Source organism: Paramormyrops kingsleyae, chromosome 21 (genome assembly GCF_048594095.1).
Source record: "Paramormyrops kingsleyae isolate MSU_618 chromosome 21, PKINGS_0.4, whole genome shotgun sequence".
Taxonomy (NCBI): domain Eukaryota; kingdom Metazoa; phylum Chordata; class Actinopteri; order Osteoglossiformes; family Mormyridae; genus Paramormyrops; species Paramormyrops kingsleyae.
Window position 1 is genome coordinate 21,329,043 of NC_132817.1, and position 22,831 is coordinate 21,351,873.

The 22,831-nt window shown below is 46.3% G+C and overlaps 1 protein-coding gene across 1 annotated transcript; it reads left to right on the forward strand.

Moving 5' to 3' along the window:
- Positions 1-30: 30 nt before the first annotated feature.
- LOC111841013 (kinesin-associated protein 3-like) lies at positions 31-22,831 on the forward strand. The gene is made up of 20 exons (XM_023806428.1): positions 31-244; positions 910-1,041; positions 1,229-1,380; positions 2,112-2,170; positions 2,253-2,394; positions 3,496-3,595; positions 4,396-4,520; positions 5,114-5,212; positions 5,607-5,785; positions 7,284-7,446; positions 10,453-10,553; positions 12,167-12,275; positions 12,363-12,475; positions 12,901-13,066; positions 13,157-13,282; positions 14,506-14,604; positions 15,207-15,292; positions 16,970-17,135; positions 17,642-17,729; positions 21,845-22,831. The coding sequence occupies exons 1-20, from the start codon at positions 213-215 to the stop codon at positions 21,954-21,956; spliced, it is 2,349 nt and encodes a 782-aa protein (XP_023662196.1). The 5' UTR covers positions 31-212; the 3' UTR covers positions 21,957-22,831.

Consider the following 22,831-nt stretch of genomic DNA (forward strand, 5'->3'; position numbering starts at 1 on the left):
AGTTTCCTCCTGGCCTCTAGGTGTCGCTGGAGCATCTTTCCTCAGCGCACAGCTGTTAGTGACCCTCCGCTGTGTGCTGGGATGACAGCGCCACAGCAAATGCATTCATGAGATGATATGAAAAGCGTTATCCTCCACAAATAACATATACTGTAAATAAAGCGACGTACGAAAATCCTCGGTTAGCCGGCTGTTTCTTAGCTCAAGACGCCATGCAGTCGGAGGATGCGCGGTATTTGCAGAGGTAGCTGTGTTATTGTGCTAATGTGGCTAGCTAGCGGCATCAGACAGTAACCGGGCAGCGTTTGGTATCTTCTGGCTATTAATAATCTATAAAGATACGGTTTTTTGTCTTTTATCGTTATGTTCGTGTCGTCTGCAGTGCGATGTGTGATTTTTCTCCCGCTTGGGTTTTAATTTACCATTAAAGGGTCACTGTAAAGGTCCATCCGCTGGGGTCTGTCATTTTCTGGGTGGAGACCAGCATTAACATACAGTGATTAAGCGTTAGCTGTCTGCTTTATTTTACTTTTAACAGTAGCTACCCAATAGATATCTGTTCTTTTGCGTTGAAAAATGTCAGTTTACATTTTTACCATTTTGTGATTATTTTAAGTTAGCTGGAAGACTAGCTCACCATTCAGTAGTATAGAATTGGCTAGAGGCCAGGTAATTTTAGCCACCATAATCTGCTAATACCTTTGAATTGTTACGTAATAAGATTCATTCATATATAAATTCGCTTAGTATAATTAATGAATAAGATGAATATTTCATTTTTTTCCATAATAATTCGAAAATGCGAAGTGTTTGTTTTGAACAGTAACATTTAAAAACATGTACAGTGCATGTTGTGATTGGTGCCTTAACGGACTAGTCATGCCTTGATGTAACTGCTTGTCTGTCTAGGAAAGTCAAGGCAAAGAGCATAGATGTCCACCCCACAGAAAAAGCTCTTGTCGTGCAGTATGAAGTCGAAGCAAACATTTTGGGAGAAATGGGAGACCGTATGCATGGCGAACGGAAGGAGTGCCAGAAAATGTAAGAAAATCAGCTTTTGTCTGTTGCATCACCTTTACGTATGTTAAAAATAAACTATTTAAAAAGATTGTTGTAGGTTCACATCCCAGGGAGCGCACATGAATTCTAACCCTTATCTCAGCCGTACGTTGTGTAGGATATAAGCATCAGATAAATGAATAAAATGTAAATCTTTTTGCCTGTGCAGAATTCGGCTGAAGAGCCTGAACTCCAATACGGACATCGCCTCCCTGGCCCGGAAGGTGGTGGAAGAATGCACACTCATACACCCCTCCAAGCTGCCAGAGGTGGAGCAGCTGCTGTTCTACCTGCAGAATCGCAGGAAGTCTAACGGGAAGGGTAGGTCCTGGCTGGTGCTGTGCACTGGAGGGATACCTACTGAATTACCCCAGCGGGTGACCCTGTACCATCATAATCCTCTCATTATAGCACAATGGTACAACCAAGCTAGCAGTATCAGGCAAAGTCATCGTTTTAAACATGACTGCATATATTAAGTACAGACACTCCCCTGGTTATGATGGGCTTATGTTCCGATAAACGTATCGTAAGGTGAAAATGCATTTTAATACAGTACACCTAACCTAACAAACATCATAGCCTTGCCTACCTTACAAAACATGCGTAGAACACTTACATTAGCCTACTGTTGGGTAAAATCAGGAATACAGCGCCTATTTTATAATAAAGTGTTGAACATCTCACGTCATTAACTGAATAATCATACCCAGCGTAAAAATGAAATATCATAATATGGACCAACGTAACCCAGAGGGTGTCTGTATGCGGAATACAAGATGTCATATCTTTTATGGCCAGCAGGCGCAGTGGTGGTTAAGGACATGGGCTGTTAATGTGAACTTCGCTGGTTTAGGCACCACTGTGGGCCCTGCTTTTGCAGTTAATCAGATCTCCTACAGCATTATATCCATTTATAAATGGGTAAAACTCTGCATGTCACCTCAGGCGAATGCATCAGCTGAGCGACTGCATGCAATCTCAAAGAATCCCAGAACCGATTTTAAGGAGGTCTGCCCACTCTCTGTTTTTCATTTGTTTTTCTCCTGCAGAAAAAAGGGAGAAGAGGTCAGTTAAGCCTAGAGATCTCACCCCTTTTGAGGGAATGGAGGTAAGAGGTGCATGTGGACTTTAAAGAAGGATTCTGTTAAGAAGGTTGAGGCGTTACTCAGCCGGGGGCCTGATGGTTTCAGATCGATGAAGAAGCCAACATCAACAATATCGATGACTATGTGGAGCTGCTCTACGAGGATGTGCCTGAGAAAGTGAGGGGCTCCACGCTAATTCTCCAGCTGGCTCGCAACCCCGACAATCTTAAAGAGCTGCTTCACAATGGTAGGCATCCTTGTGTTTTGTTGTACTGTAGGTAGCCTCTTCTAGGGGAGAAAAAAACCAATATTAATTAAAAAATTTTGATTTGACAGGAAGAGGAAGTTGGCAAGGTCACATCTGCAAACTTGTAACGTCATCTTAAAGCTCTAACTGTCCTCTGTAAGAAACTTACAGAGTGGCATGTACAGTATGAGAGATATGAGCAAAAACATAATGTCCTCTACAGGGGACAGAGATGAATGGCTGGACCTCAGGAGGACATGTAAATAGGTTCTGTCTAGCTGGCCGATTGAATTAAACTTCACAGAGAGGTCAGTCTCAGTGTGTGAGAGGATTATTTTGTCTTTGATAGCTGTCCAGTACTCTGTTTATGAAGCAGGCTTGTAGCCTCTGCATGTATGAGTCCTGTGAGTGCTGGGTTGGTTTTTTGAGTGAACACTGTACGTTAGGGATTCCCAACCTTTTGATGTCTGTGGACCGGTGTGTATCATACAAAAATTTCCTAGAATGGGAAAGCCATACCCATCAACATTAGGTTGTGATAAACAGAGAGATTTTGCCACCCTGGGGGTGTGGGGGCGGGAGTCAGTTCTCATGATCATAAAAGTGTGCATGTGGAAATTTTTTTGTGAGAAATTATAAATTGGGAATACAGTGGGAGGAAGGGTGGAAGATCGGAACTCCTGGTAACCATTTGCTTTTTTTTCAGATGTGAACAGAATGGGGAAATGTAAGGGGGTCATTAAAAATTTAAAATATATAGTTTATTTTTGGAAATTAACCAACGCCTCTGCTTAAACCCCCAGCGTTCTGCAGCCCGTCGGAATGCCAGCCACAGACCAGGGGGTTGGGAACCCCTCTTGTGGTGGTTTCAATAACTGAAGTGACAGAAGAATTATTTTCTCTAATAAGAATTTGATTAATTGTAGGAGAGAATGTAATGCATGCTTTTTGTTCAGTTCACATTAATGCATTTATAGCACATTTGACAGTCGCATAAGAGCAGATCTACGTCTGATGACCGTAAAGCCCCTCAGGGCCCGAGTTCCACACAGAGGCCGGGGTTCTACTCTCCATTGCATTTCTATGTCTGTTGCTTGTCAGAAACGGCTCTTGGCGCCCTGGCCCGTGTCCTTCGAGAAGACTGGAAGCAAAGCGTGGATCTGGCCACCACCATCATCTACATCTTCTTCTGCTTTTCAAGGTAGAGGTTTTTAGGCAGAACTGTCTGCTCCCCCCCCGCACCCGATCGTTATCTAATGGCTTGTTAAAAGTAACTTGCACAATTAATCAATGACCTCCTTAAATTAACAAAAAAAAATTATATTTCAATGTGTACAAAGTCTTGCTACAGACTGTCAGCAGCTCTGTTTGCATTACACTGAAGCATGAGCTGTCCTTAATGTTATTTCATTTTGTCAGTCGTATGCCACTTAAGTAGTGTTTACTGGCTGACTTGATTAAAAAAAACTGGTTAATAGAAATTAAGTATGATTTTATAATGCATTACATGCCCTTTTCTGTTACAAATATGACTTTTTCTTTTCAATTGATGCTTTAATCATGCTGTTTCGTCTTCATTTCATCTCCCGATAAGCCAATGCGGTCTGTAACCCATATACATATTAAGGAATTCAGGCCACATAATATTTTGATTCAGCTTGCCGGTTGTTATAAGTTGAAGCAGGAAAATTTTCAGCTGGATCTGAACCCGGTTCCCAGCTACACTGACAAAGCTTGAGGATTACTTCAAGCGTGCAAGAATGTCCAACTGGCACCGTTGTTGGATTTGTACCTTCACAACAGCAGAAAACAGTTTGCTTTAGTCCACAAACCAAATGCTTGTCTCCTTGACTGCAGTGCTGGGTTTATATTACATAAGCAGAAGATTATTACAGCCAGAGGTCCAGATTTCCATATTTCGGAGGAATTCAGTCTGAATGGTTAAAATTAGATCCATAAATGGGGTTTATTGGGGTGACTCTTGTCGTCTTGTTTTTTCAGCTTCTCCCAGTTCCACGGCATAATCACCCACTACAAGATCGGAGCCCTCTGCATGAATATCGTTGAGCACGAGTTAAAGCGATATGACCTGTGGCAGGATGAGCTGCAGCGGAAGAAGAAAGCTTATATCCTTTTGGCTACCCTGGAGGAAGTGTCATGTGACACAGTGTGGCCAATCCACATCCACATCAAAAATCCATGCTGCTATGATTTGTGGTCAGTGTCAAGACCACTATGTAATCCATCCATCCATTGTCCAACCCGCTTATCCTACTGGGTCGCGGGGGATCCGGAGCCTAAACGGAAGCAATGGGCACGAGGCAGGGAACAACCCTGGATGGGGGGACAGCCCATCACAGGGCACACTCACACACTTACACATGCACATGCACATGCACACCTAAGGGCAATTTAGCAACTCCAATTAGCCTCAGCATGTCTTTGGACTGTGGGGGGGAAGCTGGAGTACCTGGAGGAAGCCCCACGATGACACGGGGAGAACATGCAAACTCCACACACATGTGACCCAAGCGGAGACTCGAACCCAGGTCACAGAGGTGTGAGGCAACAGTGCTAACCACTGCACCACCATGCCACCCCCACTCTGTAATCAAGCATAATAATAAAGACTTTGTAATGAAACCCCAAAATGCTCTATAAACCATAGACGATGTTAATCTGAATGCATTAAATTGAATTACAACTTAACACTTCTTACGTGACGATGATTCTGACAACCACACCCTCAAGAAGGAACATGAGAAGGCCTTTAAGAAGTATCAAGGGCTGCTGGTGAAACAGGAGCAGCTGTTACGAGGTGCTTTTATTCACATTTTTACTTTGTATTCGTGTAGTTGACACTGATGAGGTTTCCATGGCCTCTTAGGTCTCATACTGCAGATTACATGCAGCCAAGTGCAGCTGGACTTATGGAGTGAGTGAATTTGTTTCCTAATTGGAGAAATACGTCATTGATGTATCCCTGATTAGGTTTATGTGTCTGTAAGAATGAAGGTTATGCATTCTTGAGGGTGGGGGCAGTCTAGTGAGGTGTGTCGTCAATCTGCTGAGAGAACAAGGTGCTTGTGGTTGATTTAGTTGTTGGGAACCTTGCCCTTAGTAAGATCCAAGGATCAAGCAAATCCCTGAAGTCGGGTTCTCTGGATAGGTGTTTTGGGTCTTCATTGGTCTCCACCTTTCTGTACTCGCAGTGGCTCTGTACTTGCTGCTTAACTTGTCGGAGGACCCGCGGACGGAGCTGAAGATGAGGAACAAGAACATTGTCCACATGCTGGTGAAGACCCTGGATAGGGAGAACACGGATCTGCTGGTCCTGGTGGTCTCCTTCCTCAAGAAGCTCAGCATCTACCTGGAGAATAAAAATGACATGGTAAAGCCCTCTAGTGCAGTATGTCTCTGTCATTTCCAGGAGACCCATGTGTGTTCATCACCTTGCTGGCCGTCCTGAGCTACGCTCACCCCGTTAACGATGTTTTAATCGCTTCTGAACCGCTCTGGAATTCCATGGTGTCACCAGGAATTACTGTCAATCTCTCTTCTGAACGCCCTGCCGTCCTTTTTGTGACCGAAAGGGGAATCGCTCGCCAACAATAACATTCCGGCACCTTCGTTGTCGAGTTCCTGGAAGCATGGCTGTGCTGGGATTTTGGGGACGGCTTGTTGCCTATGGCCCTGCGGCACGTCTGGATGGAGCGTCTCGGACCGAGCTTAAGCTGTTTATCCGGCACGTTTGGCCCGGCAAACGTGTCATGAGCCTGGGGCTTTTGGGACTGAAGTCCCAGAGGAATCCAAATGAGTTCAGAAATCCTTACATCCCTGCAGTTCTAGTCAAGGGCTACATTTCCCAAAACCTTCATAGTGCTATGATCCACATAACTTCACAGAGAGAGAGAATTCGGTATGGTGAACCTTGGAGAGATTGGGGATGTTTTTCAATATGCATACTTGATCGTTCTTGTGTTCTCGCACACTCATTTGACAGTGTGGTTCCAATACTCAAGAACAGAAGAAAAAATCCCTGGGTGCCATTCTTCCCCAGCCCCAAATATCAAGGATGCATCAGTTGAATCCTTGCTAACTAAGAATAGTTCCATAACTCATTACATCCCAAGTTTCTTCTTGGGAGGCAAGATAGAAAGAACACAAGTGTGTTCTTTGCGTACAGCAGAAATCTGGGCTGAGCCTCTGATGCCTTTAGGACCTAACAGCTTGTCTGGGCACGGCCCTTTGCGTATCCTCACCATCCTTCAGCATATTTCTAAGTCCGACTAAAAGCTTACTGTGATCTCCCCCCCGTGTCCTTACACAGCCCGTGTACAGAGACGTGTCGGGCTTAAGGGCCAGCCGATTTCGAGATGTCACTCGCTGAAGGGAAGATCTATCGACTATTTGGTCCACAGAGGTTGCTCTTCATTGAAAGAATTGAGCTCATATAAAGTATATCATTAGAAATCCTAAAACAATATGATAAATTGGCTTAGTTATTTTACCATCTGTTCTTTCAAGTGGTCAGCCAGTAACAGTAATGGATGTTAAGAGTAATATATTTTCATTTGACACTGGTTGTAGTTACAGTAAATCATGACTTGGCTTGTACTCTTAATAGGAATTGTAACATTATATTCTTTGCTCACTGCAGCATTGTGTTTGTCATTTGTTTAGGAATGAAGACATTTGTTGTTTTTGGATGTAATTGCTAATATCCCACTAAGACGTAGTAGAAGCAGAGGATGCACATAACTGTCTTGTGTTGGTTTTGAATGCTGTGTTGAAGGACATCATACCTGCACTTGGATCATGAAGGTTGACCTTATCCTGTGAAAAATGCAAGCCATACATGGTTGACGTGAGTTCCCTGTCATGGGCAGGCTGAGATCGACACGGTGGAGAAGCTGTCCAGGCTGGTCCCCTGCGATCAGGAGGACCTGCTGAATGTCACCCTGCGGCTGCTGCTCAACCTGTCCTTCGACACCGTCCTGCGCAGCAAGATGGTCCAAGTGGGCCTGCTGCCCAAGCTCACCAACCTGCTGGGTAGGTCCTGTCCCACGAGAGCTCTCCCCAAGCACCGTGTGGGGTGCTGTCCATGAGGAATGGCCAAGGAGCACACGGACTCCCTAAGGCATCTTGGCACGGATCACTCCATAAAATCAGCTGGATCGTAGATGCTTAGTGGTTGAGGAAATGGACTGAGGGGTTTTCTGGATCTGATACTCAGTACTGTACCTGAGTCATATTCCAAGTTGCGAGATGTGTAAGCGTCCAGATGCTGAATTTACTGGATTGATCTGATCCAAGGGAAACCTCTGTGTGCTTCAGTCTCATAAGACTGGTCCTGATAAAATATGGCATTTAACGTGCCAAGCTATTAAAGTTTTATCTTAAATATTAATAGAGCAAATGTTCTTGTTATGAATGTTGGTATTTTCCTCTATGCTGTTTTTTCTTGGTGACAGTCTTGGCCAGTAATGTGAGCCGGGTTGCATGTGAAGATGAGAAAACAAAAAATGAAATGTGTGTAACAGGGAAATGGTGGACCTCAAGCGTTTAGGCTGGTTTTCAGTCTGTGGGGTGACACTGATTCCTAATGTGTTTTCTTTGCCGCGTGGCTGGGAAAATCAGCCTCTGTCAGAATCCTTTATCCTGAAAGTTATGAGGGTGCGATGGATTTGGGGGCTCGCGGGAGAGGAGGGCATGAAGGGGCGGTGTACTGGCGGTGTAATACATTGTACATCAAGTATGAAAACAAGAACTTGTTGTTTTTCTTGTTAGAATATATGGTTGCTTACATTTACGTAGATATTTTAAATTATGTATTAGAGGGAGTAAGTGGAATGATGGTTTGTATCATCTTTGAAGACTTCAGTAAGAGTGTGATTCTCATGGGACTCATCCTTCCCTGACAGCAGTAAAGCTCCACCAGCAATCTGGATGTTTCCTCACAGACTCGTATCAGCAATTTGCTCATTTTTCATTCCTAGCAGTTATTTGGCAAAAAAAAAATCAGGAGCGCATCTGACTCCAGAAACTCTGCCGCTGTCCAGAAAAAACAAGAGCCTTCATGAAAATTGATAAAAATAGCAAGTCGCAATACATGACAGAATGATATCAAATTGTTAAAAATGTTTAGTTGCACAAAACAACAGACATTTGGCAGAGGAACCTCCAGTGTTACATGTCCTTGCGTTTTTTCACACTTAAGTAATTAAAGTGCAGATGTGTGACTTAAAATGCTCCGTAAAGTATTGCAGGATTTTTTTTTCAATCTCCCTGAGGGAAGTTTACAGGGACGTCAATGAAAAGTCACCATGACTGAAATTCGAGCATGTCAGTAAACAGGGACTCTGCGTTAAAAGTCATGAGACGTCATGTAATCCAATCCCGCAAGATAATTCCCGTTGAAATTTCGGCGCGGTATTTACACAGCTAGTACAAAAGGGGGTAAAATCGTCCCATAAAATGCCCCCGCAGGTGTAGCCACTTGAACGCGGAGTCAGACTCCGGACACGCACCGGGTCACGACAGCCGTTTGTCAGGCCATTTCCTCCTCGAGAAATGCAGCGCGTGACCGGGGCAGTTGTCTAGTCTCTGTTTGGATTCACGGGATTGATTTGACTTTAATACCTCCTCCAGGGCTTAGATGTCTGCTATCATTAATATTACGCATATGCTAAAAATAACAATTTAAATCGTAAGTAATTTTTTTCCTCGATCACTTGAATTCCTGGGCCCCCCGAGTGACTCTTTGACCTGCTTCTTCCCACGTGCCGCTATTAATGACTTAATTGAGCGCCTGCCCAACCCGCTCCCGATCCCAATCTGGAGCTGATAGTCGGCATATGTCTGTTTGCGTTCCAATTACCGTTTCTGACACAGTCGCGGCCTTATCGACAGCGCGGGCCGCAAATAGCTTGCTTGATGAGGTCATGCCCTGGCGGTCGCCCGCATTTCAGTTTCAGGGTCAGTCAGACCGCGAACATCCACTATCAGTGCCCACCAGGGGGCGCTCTACCGATGAAGCTTTTGACAAAGTGTGTTAACGGATCAGGGCTTTGCACCAAACAGAAGAGCTTGCAGGACACAGGAGCTGGGTGATGCCTGCTTCGGCTGATTTATTGCCGCTCGGATCGTAGCTATTTCACCCGCGCCTTGTCGCCGTTTAAGATTTTTAACGGCGTCAGATGTCTCGTCACTGATCGGGTTTTAGAGTCCCCCAGGTTCCTGATAGTATGTATTTTCTTTGCGCTGGCCCCAGTAGTGTTTTCTGACTTTAATAGGATCCTCTTCAGACCATAAAGAATCATCGATTTTTCCTACCGGTGAAGTGAGTCAATAATGTGGGTCAGATGTACCGCCGGCGCTAACGAGAAGCACATGTGCAGCCGGCAGGGCCCGGCGTGGACGCTACAGCGCCGTTTGAACTCATTAATGGCACTAAAATTTATGCTTCCTCCTGTTTTCCCAATTAAACCAATGTGCCCTCCCTGCCCCCTAACCCTCACACATCTGTTTCCAATAACCCCGTGTGATAATACATCCACGAGCATCTCAGTTGTCGTTAACAGCATCTCGTCTTTTTAAATAAGCTGTTACGTAACGGATGGCTCTTTGCCCTCATATCAGCGCGCTAGCTGGCGGCTTTAATTGGTTAGCAGGTTTATTCGAGGTTTGTTTTTGAGATTTGTTCCTCGTTACGGCATACCGTTATTATGTTGCGCCCCGGACTGGCTCAGTTCCTTTTCACATGGGCAGCTGTACCCAAATCGGGCCTTACTGTTGGTTAAATCTGAGTTACGATGTGCCTTTCTGTTGGATGTTTATAACATTGAAACAGTCATGAATTCAGCATTCGGTACTAAAACCCTCACACAAAGTCAGATTCTCCTCCTGTTAATAAAAAAAACTTTGTTTTGAAGAGAGATTTAAACAAGGAACAGTTTAGGGAAATTAGGGTAGAGGGTAAGTTTTTTATTGCTTGTTTTGTGTCGTACAGCCTTTTCTTCCGCACTGACAGATTTGTTATGTGTTTTGTTCTTCCAGTCAATGAGAGCCAGAAGCAGATAGCCATGTGCATCCTGTACCACATCAGCGTCGACGACCGCTTCAAGTCCATGTTTGCCTACACCGACTGCATTCCACAAGTACGCCTAAAGATCACGCTGTAAAATTCACTGTATGCCAGGCAATTAAGCACAACATCCCCGAAACCAGACACGTTCCGTTCTCTGGGTCACGTTTTGCTCATTAAATGAATAACAGAGCGATGATGTTGTGGATATGGACGCATGCCAATTACAGTAACATCTGATGGCTAATGACTCCTTGTCCATAAGGAGGCACTTCTGCAATGCTGGTCGGCACTTTGGCAGTGTATTTTATTCCTGGCTGCCTCGGCCTCAATAAAATAGTCAGGCAAGGGGGGTCCCTCTGTTTGTTTCAGGGAAACTGCATTCTTTATTGTTGAGATCCTCTAAATGCATGTCCTGTTTAATTAGGTGAAAATGCCGTTCAGATTCCCTGAGTTTACGTTAATGATTCAGCCAATGGGCATGCACAGCTGAGAGATGATGTCACTCACGGGGACACCAGACAAGAATGTTCCTATGGATAGGTCTTCCCGTCTCCGGTTCTTCCTCCATCCGCCCCTGTGTCTGTCCCTCCCATCTCCACCCATGGTTTTTATCTGCCTCCCCCCTTTGACAAAGGTCTTAATTGCCGGCCTTCACCTCACGATGCCCCCTGCTGCCCCCCCTCCCCCTTCCCTATCACCACCCTTGTAGTCTCGCACTCTGAAACAGGCAGTTCAGGCTTTGGTGGTGGTGGGGGGGGGGGTTGCTGCCAGGAGGCACTGGTCATAGAGAGACATTCCTGCTCTGGACAAAGGTCCCACCGTAATCACTCTAAGATGTTTGGGGGGGGGGGGGCAGTGCGAGGGGGCTGGGCCTCCATCTGCTGGTAAATAAGAAAAGTCAGGTGCCAGAGAGTCTAGACGGCGTGATTTCAGGCCCGGGACCCCGGTACCCGATACTCAATGTGGGACTTGTTTGATTGCACACTGCTGCCTCTTCACAGTGCGCCCTGCTCTTTAATGCCTTCCTGTTTAATGTTAAATCAGCCGACGTTGACGGCAGATCGTGTTTAGGGCTCCGGTGGTGCTGTTCCTGGCCCACGCTCCCCGCCTGGTTTCCTGATTGCCCGGCCTCACTGTAGGTAGCAGCCCGGCACTCGCTGCGCTTGCATTTAAACGCCACTGATTTAAATTTCAGCCGATGGCGCCGCACCTTTGTCGAATCCTGTGCAAACTGCAATCTGGCTGTCACTTTCTCTGTCATTAACTCCATCTCAAATAAGAGGAAGAGTGCTATAAGTAGTATGGCACCAGAGAGGATGAAACTAGCTGCACAAAATAGGGTTTAACCCACTGTTCAAAATGTATTTCTAAATACAATCAATAACCTTTGTGGTGCTAAAACCATGTTCGTGTTTAATTTTTTTTGCGAATGACTTCTTGATAGGATACTTTTCAAAAGATTCGGTGACAAACGTGTATGCTCGCAACCTCCTTCAACAGAACGGTTCTAAATTTTTTTTTTGTGACACTGGAATTTCAATGTGATGCCAGATATGTACTTAAATGGGGCTTTAAGACCAAACCTCTAATGCTTCGTTTATCTGTAATCGGCGTGTATTCTTGCTCCCGATTTGTGGCCGCCGACTCTGTGAGGTGTAAATGGAGCTGGTTTCGTCTTGACAGCTGATGAAGATGCTTTTTGAGCATGGCGAGGAGCGCTTGGATGCTGAGCTCATTTCCTTCTGCATTAACATCGCGGCCAACAAGAGGAACTCGCAGATCATCTGTGAAGGTACCGTGCCCCGGTCTGGCCGGCCTCTGCCCAGCGGGCAGCCAAGGGTCTTTGGGGTCATATAAACCACTCTGCTCTGGGTTTAAGGTAACGGCCTGAAGATGCTGATGAAAAGGGCCTTGAAACTGAAGGATCCTCTTCTGATGAAGATGATCAGGAATATATCCCAACATGATGACCCACCCAAAGACTTATTCATTGTGAGTATAACTTCACCAAGGGGAAATTTTAGGCTGTTTGGGCGTCTGAAATTGGTGTTTCTCAATATGCATACTTGTTCTCACGTGTTCTCACATTTGACATCATCTTCCTTTGCTGAAGATTAGTTCCAATACTAAGAACAGAAGTACAGAGGATGGTAAAAAATCTCCGGATGTCATTCTTGCCCCAAATATCAAAGATACATCGGTTGCATCCTCACTAAAAGAGATCAATCCCATGATTCACTGCATCCCAAGTTCATGCTTGGGAGGCAACTTAGAGAGACTGCTCTTGCCTAGACCACAAGTATGGTCTTTGCGTTCTTGGTATTGAGAAACACCCCTCGTGTCCTCCACATGCAATGCATTGTGGGTGTACCAAACAGGAAGTGGCGGACTCTGTGCTGACGGGTCATGTTCTCTAGGACTATGTGGGGGATCTGGCCGCCCAGATTAGTGGCGATGAGGATGAGGAGTTTGTGATCGAGTGCCTGGGCACGTTGGCTAACCTGACCATCCCGGACCTGGACTGGGAGCTGGTGCTGAGGGAGTACAACCTGGTGCCCTTTCTGAAGGACCACCTCAAGCCAGGTAGCTCCTCTGGGCCTTTCTGTGAAGGTACAATCAGCACAGTGTTGACCATCTCCCCCCCCACCTGAGCTGTCTGCCGTCTCCCATCAGGCTCTGCAGAGGATGACCTCATCCTAGAGGTGGTGATCATGATTGGCACCATCTCCATGGATGACTCCTGTGCCGCCATGTTTGCCAAGTCAGGAATCATCCCGGCCTTGATCGAGCTGCTCAACGGTAAAGACCAACCATGACGTGCTTGGAACTCCTGTACTGGGGCCTGATTAGGACGCATGGGGGAATCCGTTCATCCATCTTCTATCCGATGGCTCCCTGTCATTCCTGAGCTCATGCTCCCCTTATAACCCTGTACTGAGATAGAGAATCAGTCATGACATATTTTGGGAAACAGTAAAGTGCACAAGCCGCACACATGAGGACAACCTATTCCTGCAATAGATCCTAAACAGATTATTGGTTTGCAGAAATTACACATTAAGGGACATTGTGATGATGATGATTATTATTATTATTATTATTATTTTTATAAAGCCTTCTTTAAAGAATCAGTGCCAGACCACAGAAAAATGGCAGGAAGGCAGTGTAGCCTGAATTGTCAGTCACCAAGAGGCGTGACCTTTCAGCCTTCCAAAGCATCCCCCAGTTCCTTCGTCCACTCCCCGAGCGGGCCGCATGCACAAAACCACCGGCTAGGTTCAGGCGCGTTTGTGCGGCACCGTCGCCCATCCCGATGATTACAGTCTGCTTGTTTCTCTAAATCAAAGAGAGTGGCTGTTCCTGACGGGCACGTATCTCCAGGGCCGTGCTGTGACATCACGGCGTGGTTTGAAAGCACTCTTTTATTTCTCTGCGGTGGGGAATAGCCTTCTTCATGCGCCTGACCACATGACCGTTCCCACACGGAGAGATTACAACTGCAGCAGTTTAAATAAAGGCTATCATCATCATCATGATCATCATCATTATTATTATTATTATTTTAAAGAGCACTTGTGAATGTCAAGGAACTTTCCTTCATGGAAAAGAACTGCTTTGAATTTTTATAGATTTTTTAAAATATATATAATCTGACAGCAGCTAAGTGAACTGCTTTGAAATTAGCAGTTTTAAAGCTATATGCATCTGATTTAAAATTGACTTTTGTTGACTTGATATTCAGTTTACTTAAGTAACTGCTTAAGTATGATATATTTGAAATCTGAGTTTTTCATTTATTGAAGAATTTAAAATAATTGTAAATTAGATTTGGTCACCATATTTTAGTGCTTTACAGAATTATACAAGTAATGTGCTTTTGTAGAGAATTTCATGGTTAAAAGAAAACCAGCCAAAAATGTCCTGTGAGTGTGTAGTGAATAGCAGGAGTGGAGCAGGAGTGGAGCGGCGTGTAAGTGGTTGATCTTATAAATGACTGACTGGTTTTGTTGTTTTCCTTCCAGCCCAGCAGGAGGATGATGAGTTTGTCTGTCAGATTGTCTACGTCTTCTACCAGATGGTGTTCCACCAGGCCACCCGAGACGTCATCATCAAGGAGACCCGTATCTTTCCCAGCAGATTCCTTAATTTACCAGATAAGATTGGTGTAAATTCAGCTGGTAGCACTTTCTGGACAAAAAAATGAAGAAATGGAGTGTAGTGTGTTTTTGCAGGAGTAGACCATTGGCTTGGCTGGTACGACGGTATTACGGTATACCTTGGTATTTTTTAATACCGTCAAAGATACAGAGATCTCTGATACAGAGATGCTGTACTGTAGTGCTCAGTGTTAGCAGTGATCGGAGGCTCACTTAAGTAACAAAGAATAATAATAAAAAAGTCAAAGAATGACATGCATGCGTAGGTTAATGCCACAAAAACAAAATGTGCCTTAATCTGTTTGAGCCTGTGCAGCACTCGTGAAACAGAGGATAAGCTATTTAACTCCAACACGGAGCTGCCTTCTCACTTCCCTACTGCTCAAGCTCCACACTGATCAGCCCGTTTAGTGCCTGATGAGCCAAACCAAAATTTTGGTCTGGATTTGTACTTTCTGAACTTGAATTTTCCACCTCTGCCGTATAGCGGAGAGAGACAGCCATGTCAGTGCTGAACGGCTCCTTGAATCTGCCTCCTTGACTCTGCCTCCTTGACTCTGCCTCAGAGGCTCCGGCCTATCTCATCGACCTGATGCATGACAAGAATGCTGAGATCAGGAAGGTCTGTGACAACACGCTGGACATTATTGCGGTGAGCAGAGGGGGAGGGAATTGCCGTCCAAGTGTGTATGTTTCTAGCATTCATGACATCTGTCTTTCTAACTCTTCCTTCAGCTGGGCACATGTGGTGAGGTGGGTGATAAAATCTCACTCTCACGTTACTGCTTTGTTGACATAAGATATCTGTAATTACTTCTGAATTACTGAAGTGCCTTTCCTTCTTCGAGTGGGGAAGTGTTTAATTGAATTTATTAGTAAGCATATTAAGTTCTAACCACATGAAAGTGGGCGGGGAGGCCTGGTTTTCATCAGTGACAGCAGAACGAAGCACAGACCACTGGCACTCCTGAACAGATCACATCACAACCTGATTATAGCTTGTGGAACTGCGCCGTGCATTGTGGGAAACGGAACAGACCCATTCTTTCTATTGATGATCTTGTGGTTCTGTGCGGCTTGCAAAAAAATTAAATAAATAAATGTTGCTAATTACACCCAGGGCCACACAAGGAAGGTAGCCTTTGCGGTAGGAACAGTCCCCCAGAATCCTCTTACTGATAGCTTGCGTGGACCTTTAAGAATTTAAGCCGGAATTTCTACGGGAAACCTCATCTGTCGCGTTCCGCATCTGTACACGAAGCCTGCAGTGTACCGATACCGGTGATTTATGGGCTGTGCTCTGGGCCATTTGTCAAGATGAAGTGAGATTTTCGTTCCAGCTGCATCCGCGAGCTGCTATGGCCTTTAATACCATTGCGAATTAACAGAATGTGCCGGGGGCCAATTCCGGGGGCCTTGCGATGGCCAGCCGTTCGGTGGGTTCCGCGTGCAAGGGGCCCCACCGGGACCCCCGGCGCTCTGCTCTATGTTGGTGTGATTAATCAGCAGCAGCAGCCCTGCCGCTCAGAAGTAGCCTGTATCTCACACGTGCTGCGGGGAAAGAAAACAAGAGCACATTTCCCCAGCCAAGCAACACAGAGCCCATCTGAGGAATTCATTTTTTTATTCGCGGTCGCATTGCTGAGGTGATGGTGCAGCACGGTTCGGCCCTGAAAGGCCATGTCAACGGGCACTTCCTGTTACTAGGAGCCCCCCCAGACTGAGCTAGAGTCCCATCACTCTGCCCATCCAGCCATGTGCCGTTTGAAGCGCCCCCTCCGTGCACACCCACCAGCCCCCGTGGCTCCGGCTCGAACCGTGTTGCTGTTGGCGACGGTCTGGGAAAATTGAGAGTGGGGCATGTGGTGGTCGCCATTGGAAACGAGCTGGCATGCGACCGGCAGAGATGTGACCACGTCCCTTCTGCCAAAAGCGTCCACATCAGGTGGCCTGCGGATTGAACCTCAATGCCGGATCTTCCGGGTTGGCGTGGTGCCCAGCTGCATCCCCATCGCATTGCTCATCTTTTGCCACTGGGGTGCGCTGGAGAGCATTGAGTTCAATTGCTGCATGAATTAATGTAAAGTGACCGTATGCGTCTCACCACCCCTGAGTGTGGAGGCGCAAAATATGATGCAAAAAAAAAGATGCCAAAAGCTATCATAGGTCAGCATGCATGAATGTAGCAATGAAAATGCAGCGAAATGTCGTGGGCAGCGGGCAGTCGAAAGTGATTGGTCGGCATCACACGGGCCATCGTGAGTGATTGGCTATCACCAGCCCAATGTGAGCATGCTGGTGAGCCATTGGTCAATGCTGTCCCATGTAGGAGTATGATGAAGAGTGGGGGAAGAAGATCCAGAGTGAGAAGTTCCGCTGGTACAACTCGCAGTGGCTGGAGATGGTGGAGAATCGGCAGATGGACGAGGCCGAGCCCTTCATGTACGGCGATGACGGCGACGTCCTGGAGAGGCCCGACCTCTTCTACAGCGCTGGTGAGGGGCCCTGCCCAGCGGACCTTCATTGTGCCGCACATGCTACAGACTGGGGTTTCATAAGCTGATAGTATAGTGGGGGACGGGACATGCACACCTGGTTCAAGTGGGCTGGTAGGGAATCAGGCTCCTTGAGCATTTAAAAATACTTAATCTAATAATTATGCCCAATCTTGAGGCAGATGGATGATTAAAGACCTGGAGAACCATCTGGTCCAGAACCACACTTAAGAACTTCTAGGTTTGAGGTTTAGCAAAAAATAACCTATTGTTCAAGTGTGTAGGTTTGACTTCACCATTGGTAGGGACCAAATCAGCCCCCAACCCCCCTCCCCCCTATAGACACACGCTGCTCCCACAGTATTCAGGGACGTTTCCCTACAGTCCATACCCATGCCTGCTGAAGATCATTATCTCCACCTTTGTAAAATGGGGGCCGTTCAAAGCCGCTAAAGAGTGACCTCCTTTGCTTGTCTTCATCCCGCCTTCTCTCGCCCTGTGTGCAGATGGGATAATCCCCTCGGATGGTGCCCTTAGCCCCGAGTTCTTCCACGCCCAGAATGGTGACATCGCACAGCAGGTCTTCGGAGCTGGGTGAGTGAGGCTAAGAAGCTTGCACTCCTAGCTACTGCAGAAGTTGCCGTCCGCCGTGAGGAATCACGCGTTTCGACCTGGTGGTGGCCGAGCGGTCGGTAATCCTGAGGTTTTTAGTCTCAATTTAACTGGACGTTTTTTTTGGTTCGGACCTGACCTCATCTGGATTGCACAGGTAAAGCTACGTGTCAGTTAATCACTGACGCCTGCAAATACAGAGTGATCGTATCCAAAACGGCTTGAATTAATCATCTCCGTGCTGTTTTCCTCATCAAATCACACGTGCAAGGTACTTATAAGTACAAACACACTGCAGCGCCCATGAGTTTATCGACTTGTTTAGACTTTATGCATCCTGCTCAGAAAAGCACAACCTCAGTGGGGAGCTCGCTCACCTGCACCCTCTATGATGGCTCAGGAGTGACTGATTAATTTAGACAAGTGAGTGATTTATTTAGACGCACCTGCAACGCTCATTCCCACGAGCCTAAACAGTCACTGCCACATGCTGAAGAGACTGATTCATTCAGACTGAGTGTTGGCTGGGTACCATACACACACTGTCAGTTTGTGTATACTGGGTTGCATGTCCACGTAGCTAAAGACACTTATACCAACGATTATCCGGCATGAAGTCCATACCAGGGAGCGTAGTTAGAGGATGTTTGTCTGTGTGCAGGATTGGCCTGTCCTTAGTCCCAGCAACGCTCCAAACCCGTTCCTCAATGTCTCCTCTTATTCCTCCACTCCTGCTCACTCTGCTCACCCGTTTCGCATGCCTTAGAAAAAGGTTTTTCTCCTGGAGATGGGCTAAATCGACCCCATGACGCTACCCCGGGGACAGGCCGGGCGCGGGGTCCGTCCACATTATCGTTAAAATCGAATCAGCGGCAAACGGAAAGTGACTCGGTGATTAATGCACTTGAACCGCGGAGGGCAACGTCTCGCTAATACGCCGGCGGGATGTGGGAACGCGACCTGTGGAAAGACACTGGGGACCCCTCCTGTAGCCCACAGTGATGCCGCTACAGTGAGAGCACGGACGTGACTCAGACTCTGAAGTATCCGTGTCTCCCTGGAGGTCACCCTGTCCTCTGAGTAGCACGTTTACGCCTTTCGTAAAGAGGGATCGCACTTCCTCTGCAGAGGACCCAGGGATTTTTTTTTTTCACTTTCAAATTCATCTTCATTTCCGCTATCTTGAACTGGTCAGGGAGCATGACTGTTGAAGATATTTATTTGCCGTCATGTAATTTGTGACGATATCTAGATATCAGTTTTATTATTTTTTCAAATCAACCTTCATTTGTCATACTGAGTAAGCGATAAACCCCTGTTTAACTAATGTTCCCTGAGTCTGTTTCGTTTGGCTGGGCCTGAGTCGGGCTTGATGTTACGTGTTGAGGACACTTGGGGACTTGAGATTTCGACAGCAGGCTGCTGGATGTGTGTCGTGTGCGGAATGTACTGAGCATGTGCGGGGAAGGGCGGAACATTTTGAGGGCGGAACATTTCAGGTCCTGTGCCTTTCTCTTTCTGAACAGTCCAACTGAAATTGCTGACCGGACGTATCCCAGTTCTAGATGTTGGATGTTTCTTTTGGTTTTAAAAATGATTCACTTGATCCAAGACATGCCTTAAAATCGCAAGTCATTCCAAAGGTTTGGCCTGGTCCTTCTGAACCGCCCCGTGCGAGAGATAAGTCTGGAATTGACCTGCTGCGAGGATGATGAAGCATGAGGGAAGGAAACACTCGCCTCTTGTTCTCCGTCTCCTAACCTTAATCAAGTCCCGTGACTTTGAGTATTGCAATTCAAGTCTGCTGGATTTCTGGAAGGGGGGGGATAAATGTGTGCTTTGAAAGGCTGTCAGCCCAACAGTGCTTTCTGACAGCTGCAAGGCAGCATAACAAGTTCTCCAAATGAAGCAGGAGGTTCGGGGGGAGCCGGGGGGGGTGTAAAAAAAAAAAAAACACGACGGGGTAATCAGGAGGGGGTGGGAGGCAGCCACTGATTTAACACTGTAAACGTGCTCTCAGTAACTTGAGAAGTGACAGCAAGGGAGATCAAAGCCTGCAGCCAGAGGACATGGTGAAGCGGGGGCCAGTCGACTTCCTGTGGAGGCAGCCGGCGCGCTGCAGTATAACAGAGTGCGGTTAAGGAGCTCGGCACCTTGGAGCAGGACCCCGGCCGCCACGGCCTGCCGCTCCCGGCCCCACACTGGATCCCTTTGTGCTCCGCAGTAGAGCAGATTCCCAGCATCCCTTCTGCTTCCCTTTGGGTCCCGGGGATCCAGTTCTGGCCCATAGAAGGGCAGGCCCGCCTCGAGGGATCGTGCCCCACTGCCTGCCCGCACGCCAGCTGCGAGCGGCTCGTCGAGCTATTCGGCACATCCAGGCTGTAAAGAGGCTGTGTTGTGGTCTCGGGCGGCCTGTAGCAGGCCTGTGACCTTCTCCCACTTCTTTGCTGTTTATTTATCTGTTTATGTCTTTCTAGCAGACTCAGACCCAAGCCGGCGACCACTGATTTTCACCCATGTGCTCAGCGGCGTTTTCGGTCATGGCGAGTGATCGGTATCAGGCCGAACCTCTGGTCCTGATTATTTACACGCCGGGCTGCGCTCTGACCCTCCTCCTGGGATATTTCTGCAGACGCTGACACGTCGTCGTCAGTTCCCCTTTGTGTTGCCGCCCAAACCACAGTCCAGGAGTGTGCTGTAACTTAATTTTATAACACGCTGCCAGACATGTAGGTGTATTAAATGTCATCTTCCTTGTTTATTTTCTGAACTTACAATACCAGTCAAAAGATTGGAAACACCTCCCCACAGAAAGGTTTTTTCCATACTATTCTCTACATTTTAGAATAGTTATGAAGACATCAACACTATAAAATAGAATATGTAATTATGCACGGACCAGAAAAAATATTTTTTAGAAAATGTTTGTGTTACTGCGAGAGGGCAGTTCAGTGGGGTTGGGACCCAGAAGGTTGCTGGTTCAAATCCCTGGGTAGGCAGAGTTATGTTACCATTGGACCCTTGAGCAAGGCCCTTAACCCGCAATTGCTCCAGGGACTGTCTGACCCTCCTGTCTTCCTTACGGCAGTTCCATGAGGTGGCCTCCTGGGATGCTTTTTCCGACTCTCCTGAAGGAGGTCCCACATCTACTGAGCACTCATTGCTCAGTTTTCCTTCACCCTCTGGTCAGACTGCTCCTAAACCATTTCTACTGTGTTTAGGTCAGGTGGCTGTGTCTTGTAGGCAGCATGGTATGTCCAAACGATTTCACTGGTTAAATGTAAAATGGATCATCACCAAAACCTTCCAGATCTGTGTGAACATCAAGTGTTCTCTGACAGAAACAGTCAGCCAATAGGAAAAGGCTCCAAATTCTGCCAGACCAATGGAGTACTGGAAGAGTGCCACCCATGTAACTGATTGGTTGAAGTAAGTTTAACAGCGCGGGGCAATATGAGGGCATAGAGGTGGAGCAGGAGCTTGTATATTAAGGGGTGTTCGGCCCAATCATGAAAATCTGAATGGTCTTCTGCTCTGAGTGTACAGCTAATGCTGCTTTGACCAGGCCTGGCTTTTAAACGTGACATCAAGCTGTCACAGCTCTCAGTGCTGCTGTCCCCTCAGTAACCCATTTCCATGCTCTAAGAGCAAGACAAATATGGAAAAATCCAAATATGGAAGGCTTGCAGAATGGGTGCCAGCTGAGAACGTCAAACATGGCTTGGGCATTTCATTCTGTCTCCTTAATTTGTCCCTGGTGAAATCAGAATCCCTCCTTTAGGTTGCAACAGTGTATGACTCCAAGTTCAGTCTTAAGTTTAATTTTTACATTATAGCGGGGTGTTACCTTCTACATCTGTCAGAAGATTTGCCCTTGGGGAAGGAGAACACGTTAGTTTTTGCAAAAAAGTTTTTAAAAAAAATGTAATAGATTTGGAACCATTTCGCATTGTCACAGGCAAGGCACTTCTCATTCTTGTAAAATTGTTTTGATGTATCATGATATTTTGTTGCCATCTAGTGGTTGTTTAAAGAACTGCATCTCATCTGAGGAAAGCTTGTCTGAAATTCGGATTTGTCTGGTTATTTGTTTCCAGCGTGAGCCCCGATGGATTTGGACAAGCGGCCATCTCACCAGGACGTCCCGCCACGGCCTACGGTTTCCGACCCGATGAGCATTTCTTCTACCGATACGGATCCTCCCGCTAGAACCATTACCCTTGGCGAAAAGTCCTGACCGGGTCCCCTGTTCTTTAGACTGAAACGCCTCCGGAAAACTAGACTGGCAGTTTATTACGATGCCAACACTATGCCCAGCACTTAAGCATAACGGCTTTGAGTAGTTAGGGTTCCATGTTTATATATTATACAAAGTTATCAGAATCATCCTCGGAATTAGTTTGTATTTAGTTTCACTATTCTGCCGGCGGCCTCACGTAACTCGAAATGTTTCTGCATGTCGGGTTATTCGGGCCGCACGTCGCATTGGAAAACTCCACGACTGTAAGTATAGGCTTCCACTTCTAACGCATTAAACGTCAATAAACGACAAGCAGACTTAGTGAAAAACAGGCACACGCATTGTATAATAAACTTTTAGTAGTGATATTTTTTTTTATGGTAGTCGACGGACTGAAGTGTCCTGGGAACAGTTGCATGGATTATTGTCTTGGTGTTCTTTGCTTATATGAAAGTATTTAATGTTCTGACACTGGAAGACTGTTGCATTACACGTCCTAGAATTGTTGCTGGCAATACAAAGCTACTGTATTAAATTAAAACGTAAGAAAGCACTACCTTATGTTCCCTTTGTTACTGGCTAACAATATGCATTATCGGTTTAGAAATGCTCTTTTGTATTATTTATTATTTTCTATGGATTGTCTGTTATTTTTTTGTAGCCATTCTGGGACAATGGGACTCCCGGTGGGGGGCTGAAGCTTGTCATGTCTGCTGTAACATTAAAAAGCATTTGCTGCCATGATCGAATTCTGAAGCTGTGTGATTGGACAGATTATGTGAAGTTTGGTATGATTGGTCCATTTATGTACGCATTCATCCAAATAAAGATGATCGCAACACCA